Source organism: Pleurodeles waltl, chromosome 2_1 (assembly GCF_031143425.1).
Source record: "Pleurodeles waltl isolate 20211129_DDA chromosome 2_1, aPleWal1.hap1.20221129, whole genome shotgun sequence".
In the NCBI taxonomy this organism is placed as follows: Eukaryota; Metazoa; Chordata; class Amphibia; order Caudata; family Salamandridae; genus Pleurodeles; species Pleurodeles waltl.
In genome coordinates this window covers 88,416,060-88,430,794 of record NC_090438.1, presented here as the reverse complement: position 1 = coordinate 88,430,794, position 14,735 = coordinate 88,416,060, and the positions used below count along the sequence as shown (strand labels likewise).

Below are 14,735 nucleotides of genomic sequence, written 5' to 3'. Positions count from 1 at the left end.
ATTCTGTCTGTATCTGCAAAAATCTGCAAAAAACGGAAAAGTAGGCTTCTTACTTGCAATGGAGATGACAAGGCACGGTGGTCCCATGCAGTGGGACAGTGCAATATACTTGCAATGGAGATGACAAGGCACCGTGGGTCCCATGCAATGGGACAGTGCAATGAAAGATCTCGCTGCAAGGCGCTCGGGCGTGCTTCGGTGCGCGGCTCCAGAGCGGGCGGAGCCTGGCTCCCCTCCCCCGGCGGCCTGGGAGTGAGCGCGCCGCTCATCGCCCCCTGGGTGTGGTTTGCAGACATTTGAGTTCCGTTAGCAGGAAGCCGCGGCGCGAGACGGAGAGGCCGAGCAGAGGCGCGCGACCCCGGGCAGGAGGAGCAGCAGACGACCCCGGAGAGAGCCCCCCAGGCCCGGCGCGCGACCCCCACCTCAGGCCCGGCGCGCGATCCCCCCCCGGCCGTCCCTGGAGGGGCTGAGAGCCGAGCTGCAGAAGTTGGTGAAAGTTTGTCAACACCCGGCCCCGAGATGCCGAAGACGGTGAGTTGGCCCCGCGGGGTGCGTGGGAAGGTCGGGGCCGAGCCGGGAGCGCCCCCCGGGCCTGGCTCCGCGCGCTGCCGCCGTGCTGTGCAGCGTGGACAGACGCCAAGATGCAACTTTGGCTGCAGGGCCCGGCAGCGCGTGAACCGTTGTCTTTTGCTGCTGGTTTCTGTCTGAGCTCCGCAGCGTGTGTTACACTTTCACACACAAAACGCACCTGGAGTTATGCATCGGGTTATGGTACTTTGTGTTTGAGGCTATTTGTGATCCAATCATACGCATTTTGGGAGCAACAAATGCACATTAACGCTGCTCGGGAAAGCCTGATGCCCGGAGGTCAGTCCGGGATGAGGGGGGAGGGGGGGGGGGGGCTGAGGAAGGATGCTCTGGGGTCACTGGGTCAGTGTTTGTGGGACCCCAGTCTGCCCAGGAGTGAGGCTGTGGGGCAGTGAGTCTGCCCCGGGGTGAGGCGCTGGGTCAGGTGTGCCACTTTGCTCGGGGGGAGGCGATCACTGTTGGTTGCCCAGGGTATGGCTGTAGATGAGGGGGGGGCACTGTTGGTTGCCCAGGGTATGGCTGTAGATGAGGGGGGGGGGCACTGTTGGTTGCCCAGGGTATGGCTGTAGATGAGGGGGGGGGGCACTGTTGGTTGCCCAGGGTATGGCTGTAGATGAGGGGGGGGGGGGCACTGTTGGTTGCCCAGGGTATGGCTGTAGATGAGGGGGGGGGGTCACTGTTGGTTGCCCAGGGTATGGCTGTAGATGAGGGGGGGAGGCACTGTTGTTTGCCCAGGGTATGGCTGTAGATGAGGGGGGGGTCACTGTTGGTTGCCCAGGGTACGGCTGTAGATGAGGGGGGGGGCACTGTTGGTTGCCCAGGGTATGGCTGTAGATGAGGGGGGGGGGGCACTGTTGGTTGCCCAGGGTATGGCTGTAGATGAGGGGGGGGGGGGGCACTGTTGTTTGCCCAGGGTATGGCTGTAGATGAGGGGGGGTCACTGTTGGTTGCCCAGGGTACGGCTGTAGATGAGGGGGGGGGGGGCACTGTTGGTTGCCCAGGGTATGGCTGTAGATGAGGGGGGGGGGGGGGCACTGTTGGTTGCCCAGGGTATGGCTGTAGATGAGGGGGGGGGTACTGTTGGTTGCCCAGGGTATGGCTGTAGATGAGGGGGGGGGTTGGGGGGGGCACTGTTGGTTGCCCAGGGATGTGGCTCTAGGTGGGAGGGTGCCCACTGTTGATTGCCCGGGGCTAAGACTTTGGGCCATCGGCGACTGGTGATGCTGAAGGCCCAGAGGGTGTTTCCCCAGGTGTGAGGCGTTGGCTCACTTAATGTTGCAGGGGGTGAGGTTCTGGGGGTACCGAGGCTGACGGCAGAGAGGCTCTCGGGGCACTGACCCTTCACGTGGATGAGGGACTGGGCCACTTATGCTACCCCTGAGTGATGTTCTGGGGGAGCAGAGACTCCCCAGGGCTGCTGAAGTAAATGGGCGGTGGGCACGTAATATGCCACCAACGGCTGCGGTATAGGGGCAGTTGGTACTGCACAATTATGAGTCATGGGGACACCTGAGTGCCTCCTTGGCGAGGCGCAGGGCTGCTGAGCCATAAAAGGGATGGCGAATGTCTAAAGTGACCTCTTGCACCGACTGTTTCATACGTCTACGTTTTTTTTTACTACGAATGGAACCGGGTCTGAACGGTGGGGCAGACAATATGTGTGAGGTACTCGCTTGATGGGCCGTTTTCTGGGTGTGACTGCCGCCCCCGGGAAGAAAAGCTTTTTTTTAATTTAATTTTTTAAGGCTCACACTTGTCTGGAACCATCATGTCTTGTTTCCCTTTGCAGTCCCCCCCCCCCCCCGCAACTCCCAGCTGTATTGTCTCGCACACCAAACCTCAAAGATACTTTGAAATAATGTTATATCCAGGAGAGCGCACGACCATTTGCCTCCAAACATGTACATTGCTCGTGGCCTAAAATGTATTTTTATCTCATGAGTACTCTGTACTCGTTTCCCGGGGCCGTGGTATGTGCTTTGTATAGAAGCCACTGGCGATAGCTACTGTGGGCATTACTGGCGCCAGGTTTGCTAACTGGCCCCATGTCCTGCGTCTAACTTTCAGCCTGCACTGACTTCGTGGTCGACCACACTGTGCACAATATGGTTTTTGAACCCATTATTTCAGTAATAAAATGCCAGACTACAAGTCCCAGAATGCAACAGGCTAAGAAGCAGGACTGTCTAAACGGTGGTGGGGCCACTTGGCATCTCCGTGGCTCTTTGCGACCTCCTGAAATATCGGTGTGTGCTTGGTTTTTGGTCTTAAATTTGGATGGCCCAGCGTGCTGAATCACATATAATCAAAGCATTACAAAGTTGACATTCCGCTTTGTAGTTTGAAACTTTTAAATGAAAAGGTTAATTTCCAGTTAAATTTGTAAACTTGTCACATGGTGCGTTTCATCCACTGAAATATATGGGGGCAGGGGTGACTTTTTGGATGCCTGCTGCATGAAACCGGCCCTTTATTTGGGTAGTTTGTGAGCCCGCCATGACGCCGAAATGGAGGCACCTTTGGACCAGGCACAGTCTTCATGGTGCATTCTCCGTGTTACCCAGCGAAGTCGCATAACACGGGGCCCCGAGTACAGTTTAGACGCAGGATTTCCTCTCTTGAAATATCTGGGTGAGTCACGCAGGCGCGAAAGCTGCGAGCGGGCTGGGGGTGTCTGAGTAATTCTGGCCTTGGCCTGCCCTCCCCAGTGCGCCCCCCACTTCTCCGCTGAGCCCCGCCCTTCCCACATCCTCCCTACGCGGGGGCTCACAGTGCCCGCGATTGTTGGGGAAACTTTGACTTACTGTTTTTGGCAGCTTGGCTTACTGTAATTACCGCACCGCGCTGCCCCAGCCTGACTCCCCGGCTTGTCTTGGCTCCCTGGAGCCTCAAGTTCGTACCTGCACATGGGAGGGGCCGGGATTCTGTACCCAGATCTGAAGTTGAAACTCCCAAATGTGGGGCGGCACTGCACGCCAGGGGAGGGCTGATTAAAACAGTCACACAATCTTCAAGTTGTTTGCAAGTTTTGTAAATCGATACTTGCTTCATAGCGCTGACAGACAAAAGTCCAGCTTGTGGTGCCTCAAGTAGCATTTCTTAAGAGCTGGGGCAGAGAATCGGCCCGCTTCATCCCATTGAGCCCTCTCACTCCTGGTCCAAGGTGTATCGGGATGAGCGTGCTGCCTGGCCACCAGAAACGCTTCAAAAGCTCGTCATGGGTATAAAGCGCTATAGAAATGCAGTTGCAAATCAGTACAATAAAAAAACAATATTCTTCTGGTAGGTCGGGTTGTTCTATGCCGAGTTGAGTTCAAACCAAATCTAAATTGTAGTTTTTCATTTTTTCCTAGACCACCAGAGATGTGGGTACCCACCTCCAGTTAGAATTGAGGGCATTCGGGAATCTGGGCCCGTGTACATCCAAGGTGCAAAGTGTGTTCTTCAATGTAAGCCTTGCAGTATTTTCATAATTAGGTGAACAAAATAGTGCGAGACAAAAGATGGAAAAAAGCCAACTTTTAATAAACAGTATAAAAGTACAGTGGTTCTGTTGGAACAAGTACTTACAGATTCACATGTTGACTTGGATTTCAATTCTTTTTATGCACCTGGCTGCATTTATGGTTTGTCCTTAGGAAGACCCAGGGACACAATCTTCTAAGGCCGAAACGTCGACGATACTTATGATATAGCCCAAGATTCCTCATGTACACAGCAAAGAATGTTCCGCAGAAACCTAGCTCTTGTTACGGAAACATTTAAGGATTGAATACGTCATTGCAGAGGACTTGTATCAATTTCAACCTATGTCTTTTGTTTAATCACTTGAGTGTTGTGCGTGATCACTTCACTTGTGTTACTCACATCTTTGACGGTCATGTGTGAACTTTTGGTTTGATGAAACTTGGTATATATACAATAATAAACTAATCATGAGATTTGTGTCGTGCAATTCATTTATTGAATTGTTATGATCTGCTGACTTGTATGAGACATTTGAAGCTTTAAAAACTTTCAAACATAACCGTTGTATATTGTTTGCATACCTAGGTTCTGAGGAACACCGGCTTTCCCCTTTGCTATTAAACAACGTGTATTAAAGGCAACTCTGCTCTGCCCGCCTGGTTGACACCAGGCATAATTTACCGTCACAGGAGGTGTACATGCAACCAGGTGCCTTTGCATGTTACTGTGTGGCATCACCACGTGTTAACTTAGGGTGTTCTTGTGGCATCACCCTGTGTTAGCTATGGGGGTTTCTGTGGCATCACCCTGTGTTAGCTATGGGGGTTTCTGTGACATCACCCTATGTTAGCTATGGGTGCTCTTGTCACATCACCCTCTGTTAGCTATCTGTGTTTCTGTGATATCACCATGTGTTAGCTATGGGGGTTTCTGTGACATCACCCTGTATTAACTATGGGTGTTCTTGTGGCATCACCCTGTGTTAGCTATGCGGTTTTCTGTGGCATCACCCTGTGTTAGCTATGCGGGTTTCTGTGGCATCATCCTGTGTTAGCTATGGGGGTTTCTGTGGCGGGTTTCTGTGTCATCATCCTGTGTTAGCTATGGGGGTTTCTGTGGCGGGTTTCTGTTTCATCATCCTGTGTTAGCTATGCAGGTTTCTGTGGCATCACCCTGTGTTAGCTATGGGGGTTTCTGTGGCAGGGTTTCTATGGCATCACCCTGTGTTAGCTATGGGGGTTTCTGTGGCATCACCCTGGGGTAGCTATGGGGGGTTTCTGTGGCATCACCATGTGTTATCTATGGCTTTTCTTGGGGCCTCACCCTGTGTTAGCTATGGGTGCTCTTGGAGCATCACATCTACCCATGGCTTTTGAGTTCAGTGGATGTACACATTTATGTCCCAGCCCGTTTGCACCTGTCCTAGTCTGGGCTTAGCATTTTCATTACTATCGCTTACCTGGCAAGTATTCTCAAGTCGTTGCTAGTATTTTTGTACCAAAGCCACTTAACCCGAATTAGAATATAAGTAAAAGTCTGTATTTTTCTCTTTGAAATAAACATTTAAAGTGGCGAATGCAAGAAGAAATGACAAATTCTTTAACGGTGTTCTACCTGATGATAATGGTAGAGTGCCCCCCCACCCCCAAAATGGGGGGAGCGTGGCCCCTTAGGACTCGGGGCCGCCGTGGCCCGAAACCTCGCGCACTAGTCGTGCGTCGGGCTGGCCGTAGGCACTTCCTCCCTTACACCTCACGAGGTGTGGAGGCGGAAGTAATCCCTTGGGGGCACGCGGGGGCTGCGTCACTTCCGGGCCTGGCCGCCGCACATTGGAGGGGGGGCTATTTAAGCGCCCCTCCCCTGCCCCCAGAAAGGCTCAGCCTTTATTGTTGTGGTGGTCGGAGCACCCGGGATCAGCGTTATCCCACCCGCCCACTCCCTTGTTTTTTGAGGTTGGAGAGGAAGTACTTAAGTCACTATAACCAACATAGGAGTCCCCAAGGCTGGGGCCCCTGGATAACACCAGAGGTAGGATCCTGAATTCCTGAACCAACCTGCGGATGTACAGGTTACACCCCCTTGGCAAATGGTGTTTGGGGAGGGGGTGGAACCCAGAGCATGAGAACAAGGAACGGTGAAGTCGGGGGAGCCCCCACCCCCCTAGGGATAAAGGTGAGGTACGGTTCACCTGTGTGGTCCAAAGGAGGTTCAGGACAAGAAGGGATCCTGTCACATTGATTTATGGTTTGATGAATAATCATTCTTTAAATGGTTTTTATAATATGTTTTGAATATTGTTTTTCAGTTGAATTATTACTGCTTCTGGTCATGAGATAATTGGTAAAATATACAAATAAAATTCTTTCCAACAAATACGTTTTGTTGGTCTGCGTGTGGCAGGTGTTCGGGTGAGGGCTCTCTGGTGGCCTCCGGATTCTAACGGAAATCAAGTCAGAATTGGCATGTTAGGGGAGTTTACATACTTTTGATTCAGGTACTAGGTATGGGGTAACCAGAATCTCAAAACAAGGCCACGTGAGAATTATCTAGGAGAAAGTTGTGCAGTGAATTAATATTCCGCTGTGCAGACCCTGACGTCTGTGCCAAGAGGCTGAGGTGTCACAAGCAGCGGGAGAGCTATGTGAAAAGGCCATATGGGCGTGGACAAGGCAGGAAACTGTAGTGCCTAATTGAACACTTCTAAGCCCATTGGTAAAATGCCCGTTAGTCAAAAATTAAGGGCCTTTGTTTTCCATTTTCATAGATTTTACAGATAAATACCAGTTTAAAAAGAGTTGATTTTCTTATCTGTATTTAAGCTTAAATGTGGATAAAAACGGAAATTAGGTTGTTTTCTGAGTGATTATTAATGCAATCAGTCACAGCCACCAGGGCTAAAAGATATATAAATTTTAGGGCAGAGACTTAAAGAGCTGCAGATATTCATACTAAGATGCTTGTTTGCTTACAAGCGTATGGTTGTATGGGTGTCCTCGCATTGAAACCGATCAAGCATCCAAGTACGACTGTACGTTTATCAGTTTAATAAGTGTGGGAATATACTAATTGTAGCTCCGTTACCATAAAACCTGAAATACATATGGATAAACGCAGATAAAAGCACTAGTCATTTATTTATTTATTTATTTATTTATTTATTTATTTATTTATATATATAGACAGACTTGCAGGTGTTGAGCCCTAAGAATTTCATTCGGAACTGTAGCAGCAAATGTTGCATTTGTGATCACGAGGATGGTCCCACTGTACACAATTTAATAGGCGTTACTATGACAGGCAGACAAAAAGCCTGTTGCCTGCCGCCCCTCACCCCGGATGTGCACATTGTGCCCTCAGCAGACGGGCATTGTTGGCCTCCTGGGGGCCCCAGCAGAGCGTGCTGTGAACTGTTAGCAGGGTACAGCACATGCACCCTGCAGGGATGAAAATGGCCTCCACACTTGTTAGCGGGAGACGGACGGGCCCTTCCTCTCCCCGCCGCCTACAGGGGCAATGACACGGGCCTGGCTTCCATCGGGGTGGATGTGAACTGAGGCACCGCGGCCTTTGCTGTTTCTCAGTGGGCGTTTCTGTTCTGAGCCGAGCATGGCTGCACTGTTTTAGCTTCCAAGTGTTGTCGAATGAGGGGTTGCGCAGGCCCCCGCCCCTGAAGCATCTGTGACCTTGAGGTCCCACCCCTAAGGGGACCTCAGTTCAACTCAAGTTCTCTGTGATGTATGGGAGTCACCTGGGTGGCGGGGGGGGCTAAGTTGTGCAGGGGGGGTGAGGTGGCATAATTGTGCATTATGCCACTGTGTGTGGTGTTGGGTCCCCAGGGTTGTCCTGTATTTGTTGTGTACTAGTTTGGACGGGTACTCCTAGTGCTCCAAATACGGGATTTACACCCGGTTTAGCATCACCCAGTGGTGCAACTACCCATGGGGTTGCTGTGTCGCTCGTCGGCTGAGTGTCATTCACTGCCTGACAGATGTTGCACAGACCGAAGGTAGGCTTGTTCTGCAAGCTCACGACAGGAGTTGTTGGTCCCTCTCGGTGTGTAACTGCTTTTGGTTTGAAGTAACTTGATCCCTGGGGAATATTTCCCCAACAGTCTCAACACTTTCAGATCGGTGGAGCAAAAAAAACCACATAATTGCACTGATAAAAGCAACAAGATTCTATATGTCTCAAACCTGTAAGTCTGTATACACTCTGTTTGCTGCAATCATTTGCAGTGCGTTTTCTTGAATTTTCAAAATGTCCTAACCACTTCCTAGTGGGTTTCAAAATGTTTAATTCCGCCCCCTCAGGAACAAAAACATCAAGCCACACCCTCGGAAGTTTTCACAATTATTATATTAAGTTGGCAGTGCCGCTGTTATCTCACCTTCTAAAAAACAGCACTTTATCTGCGTAATGCTCCCTTTGATCAGGGCACACCCCCCAGCTGGTTTCCCCTGCACTGTCCCCTTCTCCATTTGCCGCAGAGCAACTCTTGACCCGTCTATGCCCCCAAATCCACACACCAATAGTATTCATTCAATCATTCATTCATTCATGCATTCCTCGTCTGGTGTCTTCCTCTCGGCCATCTGTTCTCTCACATCTGCCATTCACTCATTCATCCAAAATATTTGTAATATGAAAAGATCGCAGCTCAAATTAAATAAAATGAGGCTTTGTGAATCAATAACTCGGCGCATTAATATTTTGTGTTTCCTGTGGTACCTTTGTTGCACTGTAATCCTCAAATCTGTAAGCAGTGCCTCCTTGGGGCTGAGACAGGCAGAATGTTATATCTTTCATTAGTTAAGGTTACTAACAACTGTGAGGCGTTGCCAGATGACCCCCTCCGCCCCCCAACACTGAAAGACAGGAATTAACCGCTGATGCATGGCTACATGGTTTTCAGAATTGGGCTGGTCTATATGGAAATTCCCAATATTTCCTAACCAGATAGTTCCTCAGCGCGGGCAGGGCAGAGTTCGTCACGTGGCAGTCCCTGCTCCAGCCCCGCCGTCCTCGGACTCCACATCTGCAAGTGTAAGGCATCGGTACTTTCTGGATTAAGACACTGGCGTGCACTGCACACCCTGCACATTGCTAAGTTTACAGCAAGCGAGCAGACGAAACCCTGACTTGAGATGAGGACAATGCCCAATGCCTATTCTTGTTATTCACACTGTTATATTTTCAGTAGTGGTGCAATAATTAGCCTCTCTTTCCCTGTAGATTAGCAAAATCTTTTTTTCCTACTAACATTTTTGTGACCATTTTATTTTGAAATCCAAGAATCAAACTTGCTTTCAAGCTTCTTCAAATATTTGCATCTGATCAGAGAGCATTCTGGGAGAATTATATGTAGTTACTTATTGCTAAACTTTGCAAAGGTCCGTATGCATATTTACAATGGAACCAATTCCATCAGTGCATTCCCAGCTTACATTTCTTTAAAGCGCTCACCCTAATAATAAAGGTTTTGCATTATTTTACCATAAGAACAAGTTCCAAAAGCATTAACATATGAACACAGATATTACTCTAACTGCAGACAGTGACCTTCCCTGATCCGTTATGTGGCACTATAAACTGACATCCAAGGGCTTTGTGCTGTAGGGGGTTGGGCCTACTTGTCCTAATGACAAAATAAGCACGAAAACTTGTAGTCCTTGACCCCAAATAATATGTTCTGGACCTGGATTCCAAAACCCTGTTTAGATATTAATAAAGTTTATGCAAATAAAGTTGCTAAATATACAAATGAAAATTTTAAAAGGTACGGTAAATGTCAAGGAATTTAAAATTGGAGGCTAAAAATGAAATTAGTATCCTCAGACTGATTTGTGGAACACTGCAAGTGCATATAGTATGGACGGTGCGTGTCTCTAACTGAATTTAGAAAACTTCTAGCCTTCCTATTAAAATGCGTATTTTTTAAAAAATTTATATTTGTTTCTAAATTAAATAAAATGTGTTATCACTTGTGTTTGGTGGAACACTTGTTTCTGTATTTTTTGCCGGGGTTCTCTAGGTCAAATCATGGACAGTGTTTAGGCTGGAGTCCCAGAGTTCTATTAATGACTCGGGTGGGTGGGGTGTCCCTGGATTCCAAGAATGATTCAGTGGAAGTCTCTGTGTTCCAGTAATGATAAAGTGGGGGTCCACAGAAGTCAAAAGGTCAGCCACTGATCTAGAGTACAGTGTGTGTGATTTTTGGCCAAGTCTAGAGTTTCACATCTCCAAATATGAGAATTAATTCAGACTTTTAAAAGAGCTGAGACAGGCCGGTAGACTCCCTCCTCCCAGATCCTATGTCATAGCCCAGTGTCCCATAATCCCAAACTGATCTTTGAAGATGTACCTCTCTGTTCCGGTTCTAAGGCTGTGCTGCTCCTATCAGCTACCACATTAGGTGCTCACTCTGGCCTTGAAATGGCCTAGAAGTTTGCACTCCGTTTTAGAATATATTGTTGCTGCTTGGTGGGAGGTGCTAATGACACTCGGGATGTGGTGAAGTTCTTACACCACAAATCTGTGAATCTCCAAAAGGAGACTTTCGTGTTGTTTTGATTAGGTCGTGGAAGTAAAGCATGGTCTTTAAACTAAACTAGATATTTTTTTATTTATTTATTAAGAGGGCCATCCATTTATACATTTCAAAGGCCCAGCTGTCATCAAATAAAACATTCTAGAATGCTTATTTTTGGTGATAGTTGGGGAAGGAGGGTTGAGCAAAGAGAACTGTTTGTGTTTCCATGCATTTAATGAAGGAACTCATGATTTAACTTTGTCACCGTTCTTGGAAAGTATTTCTCATTAGCAGATCCTCTGTTAAAATATGGCACAGGAAAACCACACATTAATTTCAGAAAGGCTTTGCCCTCTCTTTTTCAAACAGGAGGAGTTAATAATTCACTGAACACTCAGTCCAGACACAAACTGAATAGTGACTTGCCCATTAGAGAACGGAAGTTCATAGTTAAATAGCTATGGGCCACATGTACGAAAGCTTTTTCCCATAGACACAGAATGGGTAAAATCCTTTGGTACATCTGGCCCTAAGACATGTATTTATTATAACCTTAAATTAATAAAAGTAACATCAGAATCTGAACCTGTTTATGGATTTATGTCTGGTTACTGGCCACATTTGTCTTTGCTTTATTCAGTGGTGCTTGACTTGCATAAATCATTTACTTAGCTAACGATTATATGTCCTGATGAAGAACACAAAACATGACCAACAGTCCTGAAAAGTCCACACGTGAGCATTGGAAATAATGTTCCTCCAGAAATAACATTTTAGGGATTAGATTGTGCAGATAACATCATCCCAGATGCTATTTTTGCCCAGTCCCTTATGTGATTTGGTAACTTGCACGCTACAGTGAATTGCTAGTAGTTGTATCTTTCACATTAATAACTGCGCTTTTTAAAACAATTGTGGGTATCAAAACAATAAAATCATACAGTTTTCTAACTGGTTAATAAGGGTGAATTGATGTCGACCTGGATTAATACCTGGCAATATCTTCTCCCATCTTTCCTTCCTTTGTGGAATTTGCTTTATTTTTGGTTGTTCCACAGCCTGGCAAAAGTGCATCTAGTTTTCCTGGACTCATCATTGATATTTACCTCCTTAGAGATTTTTCGCACACCTTTGTTCCTTTAGTATCAAGAACTTGAACCCGTGCCGTGCTGATGGCGGTCGCCGCGCGCGCTGGTGCAGGGAGGCATCTTACAGCCGGCCCGGGACTGGGACCCTTGCAGTTCCTCCGCATTCAGGGGTTGTCTTGGGTGCTGGGGGCCGCTGCTGACGGTCACACGGGGGAGCAGGGCCTGCTGGCCCAGTGATGTCATATGGAAACACTTGGCTTTTAGTCACTGAGACGACACTTTCGGTGCCTCGGGTACAGCGTCGCCGAGGGGCGTGAGTTACTTTTCATCTCCGAGGACCCCCACGCAGACCCCATCAATCATGCGGCCCTTGGCGCTTGACTCCTCCCCTTTCCGGGCTTCCGGCAGGTTCTGACTGACATCCTGCCGCGTGCTCCTCTAGCTGGCATCTCGTGCCACGAGGGCGGGGTGCGGTGTAGGGCACCTGCCTGCAAGTACCAGTCGCCTTTAGTTAGTTCCAGGCTCAGCAGAAAAGTTATTTTATGAATTGCTTACAAAGGCCCCTAGTGATTGGCAGAGAAGAGTACCGAGGTAGGAAGTGGGTGATTTGTCGAGGGATAAGTGGATGTGGAGAAGTTATTTAACGCTTCATCTCGGTTGTAGCCACCCTCGCACATGGCCTCACGGCTTTCTCTCAGTGCTGCCCATGTTATTGAAATGGGCCACTTGTCTCCTGTGTGATCAAAATGTTACTTCTGAGTGGCTTTTTGATTTTGTGGGAATGTCTGATTTTATTCCAGCAAGGAGCAAATTGCCTGTGTTAGATAGTTCTGCAACCTGTGCCATCTTTGGTGTCCGGCAGCGAGTCGCCTGCACATCTTCTCGACAGCTGTGATCATCATTTTATCATTTACAGCACTTGCACTGTTCAGGCAGAGGGCAATTTTTGTCAAGTTTCGTGTTTTCCCCCTACATTTTCGTGGTTTCACATTATCATTACAGACCACACGTTTTCAGTTGAAATATAAACTAAATTTACATACACCTACAGTTTACTGATAACTATATTGCACGCAAATGAGAATGTGTGAGAAATCAGGTTCACATGAATGTTCATCAGTTGTGCATCGCCAAGTAAAGTGTCTTGGAACCACTACGGAAAGGCCTCTCAAATCTTGGCCTCTTTTTTGGAACTGCAGAAGTCAGCCTATTCTGTATTTCCGTGTGACGCAGCCCTGCATGCTGCTTTTTCTACCACCAGTGTGGTGGCTGTCAACATTTACGTCTGTGTTTCAGGTGCCAGTCCCACAGGCATGCGTCAGGGCTCCTAGAAAGTTGTTTTTCATGGCCCCATTAGTTAACGTTCCGATTAGTGTATGCTTCCTTCTGTGCTAATGAGATGGCCACTACAGCTGCCAACATTTTTTTTGAGCTTCAAGGCACTGGTTTGTAACAGGTGGTGAGACTCCCATCTGCAAAGCGGAAGGACTTCTTTAGTCCTGATGATCCAGTCATCCCTGGCAGTTCTACAGTGCGTTGTGCAGGGGCGCGACCCATTTATACCCGTTCTCAAGCTGACCAGGGCTCTGGACCTCGGACTGTTCAGCAAAGCAACCCTCGGTTTTGGAAAACTGGTTTCTCACTTGATGTACCTTGTTAATCAGATCTTTGCACAGTTGGCGCTGGCCTTAACTGGGCCACAGATCCACATTACCTACAATAAGGCTTTGGTCTTTTACAGAAAACTCTCACCTAACCCTGATCTGTCTGGATGGGACAACTACTGTCGAGTCTGAGCCATTGTAGTCGGCTGCAGGGTTTGCCGTCACGCCTTGGATGGTCTGGGGTAGTAGGTCTTGGCTCCCAGACAAGCTGCAGCCATCTTCGTTTCTGTAGGGAGCTCCTTAAGCTTCCGCTGGTAGAACAATTTCTGGACTTTTCTACATATTCCAAAAAGAGCATCTGCATGTGGGCATGTTTTCCACACTTTCAGCCAAGGAAACGTTCTTTAAGTGGAAAGTGTAACTCGTCAGCCTTGCTTTAAGGTCTCTGTATAAAATAGCTCAAATGCAGTTAGAGGTTTCAGCAGTAAAGCTAGCAGACCCGATTTGGCACAGCAGGAATGTGGCTGGCTTCTGATGCACAAGGGCGCGCCTTGAAAGTTTTACATTGTAGCCTCACTTACATTTTTAGACCAGCGGTTCCCAAGCCAGGGGTCCACAACATCTAATCAGGGTGACTGGATAATTAAACATTATTACCGGAATAACAAAGCCTATGGACATAAAAAGCAAAATGTAAAATATATATTTTTTTTTTAAACGCTTTGTCGATGTTGTCGTGCTGCTACTGCTCGAACAGCCAGGTCTTGAGGTGTCTCCTGAAGGTACGTAGGTCCGGTGTCTGTCGCAGGTGGATAGGAAGAGTGTTCCACGTCTTGGCAGCGAGGTGGGAGAATGATCTGCCACCGGCAGTCATTCTGTAGATGTGTGGAATGGTGGCGAGGGCAAGGTCAGTGGAGCGAAGCTGTCTGGTTGTAGGAGGGGAGCCGTCTGTTGAGGTATTCTGGTCCGGTGTTGTGCAGTGCTTTGTGAGCATGGGTGAAGAGCTTGAACCTGATTCTCTTGTTGATGGGTAGTCAGTGCAGGTCTCTCAGGTGGGCTGCGATGTGGCAGTGGCGGGGGTGTCCAGGATGAGGTGCACGGAGGCATTCTGTATGCGTTGCAGTCTTTTCTGGAGCTTGGTTCCTGCGTAGAGGGCGTTGTCGTAGTCCAGTCTGCTACTTACGAGAACTTGGGTGACCGTCCTTCTGGTGGGGATCCATTTGTAGATCTTCCGAAGCATGTGGAGGGTGTTAAAGCAGGAGGAAGAGACGGTGTTGACTTGCTGGGTCATTGATAGCGATGAGTCCAGGATGAACCCCAGGTTGCGTACATGGTCAGTGGGTGTTGGTGCGGTTCCCAGTGTGCCTCCTGTTGTATGCGGAGGTGCGCAAGGGAGGCAGAGCGGAGATGTCTGGACGGTTTGTAGAATCTCAGGCGGTGGCTGATGTAAGCTGCTCC

The 14,735-nt window shown here is 48.4% G+C and overlaps 1 protein-coding gene across 1 annotated transcript in view; it reads left to right on the top strand.

Annotated features, from left to right (window-relative positions):
* Positions 1–210: 210 nt before the first annotated feature.
* Positions 211–14,735, top strand: part of MSN (moesin) — a 179,244-nt gene continuing 164,719 nt past the window's right edge. Inside the window, exon 1 of the mRNA XM_069210435.1 lies at positions 211–531. Coding sequence (XP_069066536.1) covers positions 520–531 — 12 coding nt within the window. The 5' untranslated portion in view covers positions 211–519. The remainder of the gene's footprint in view (positions 532–14,735) is intronic.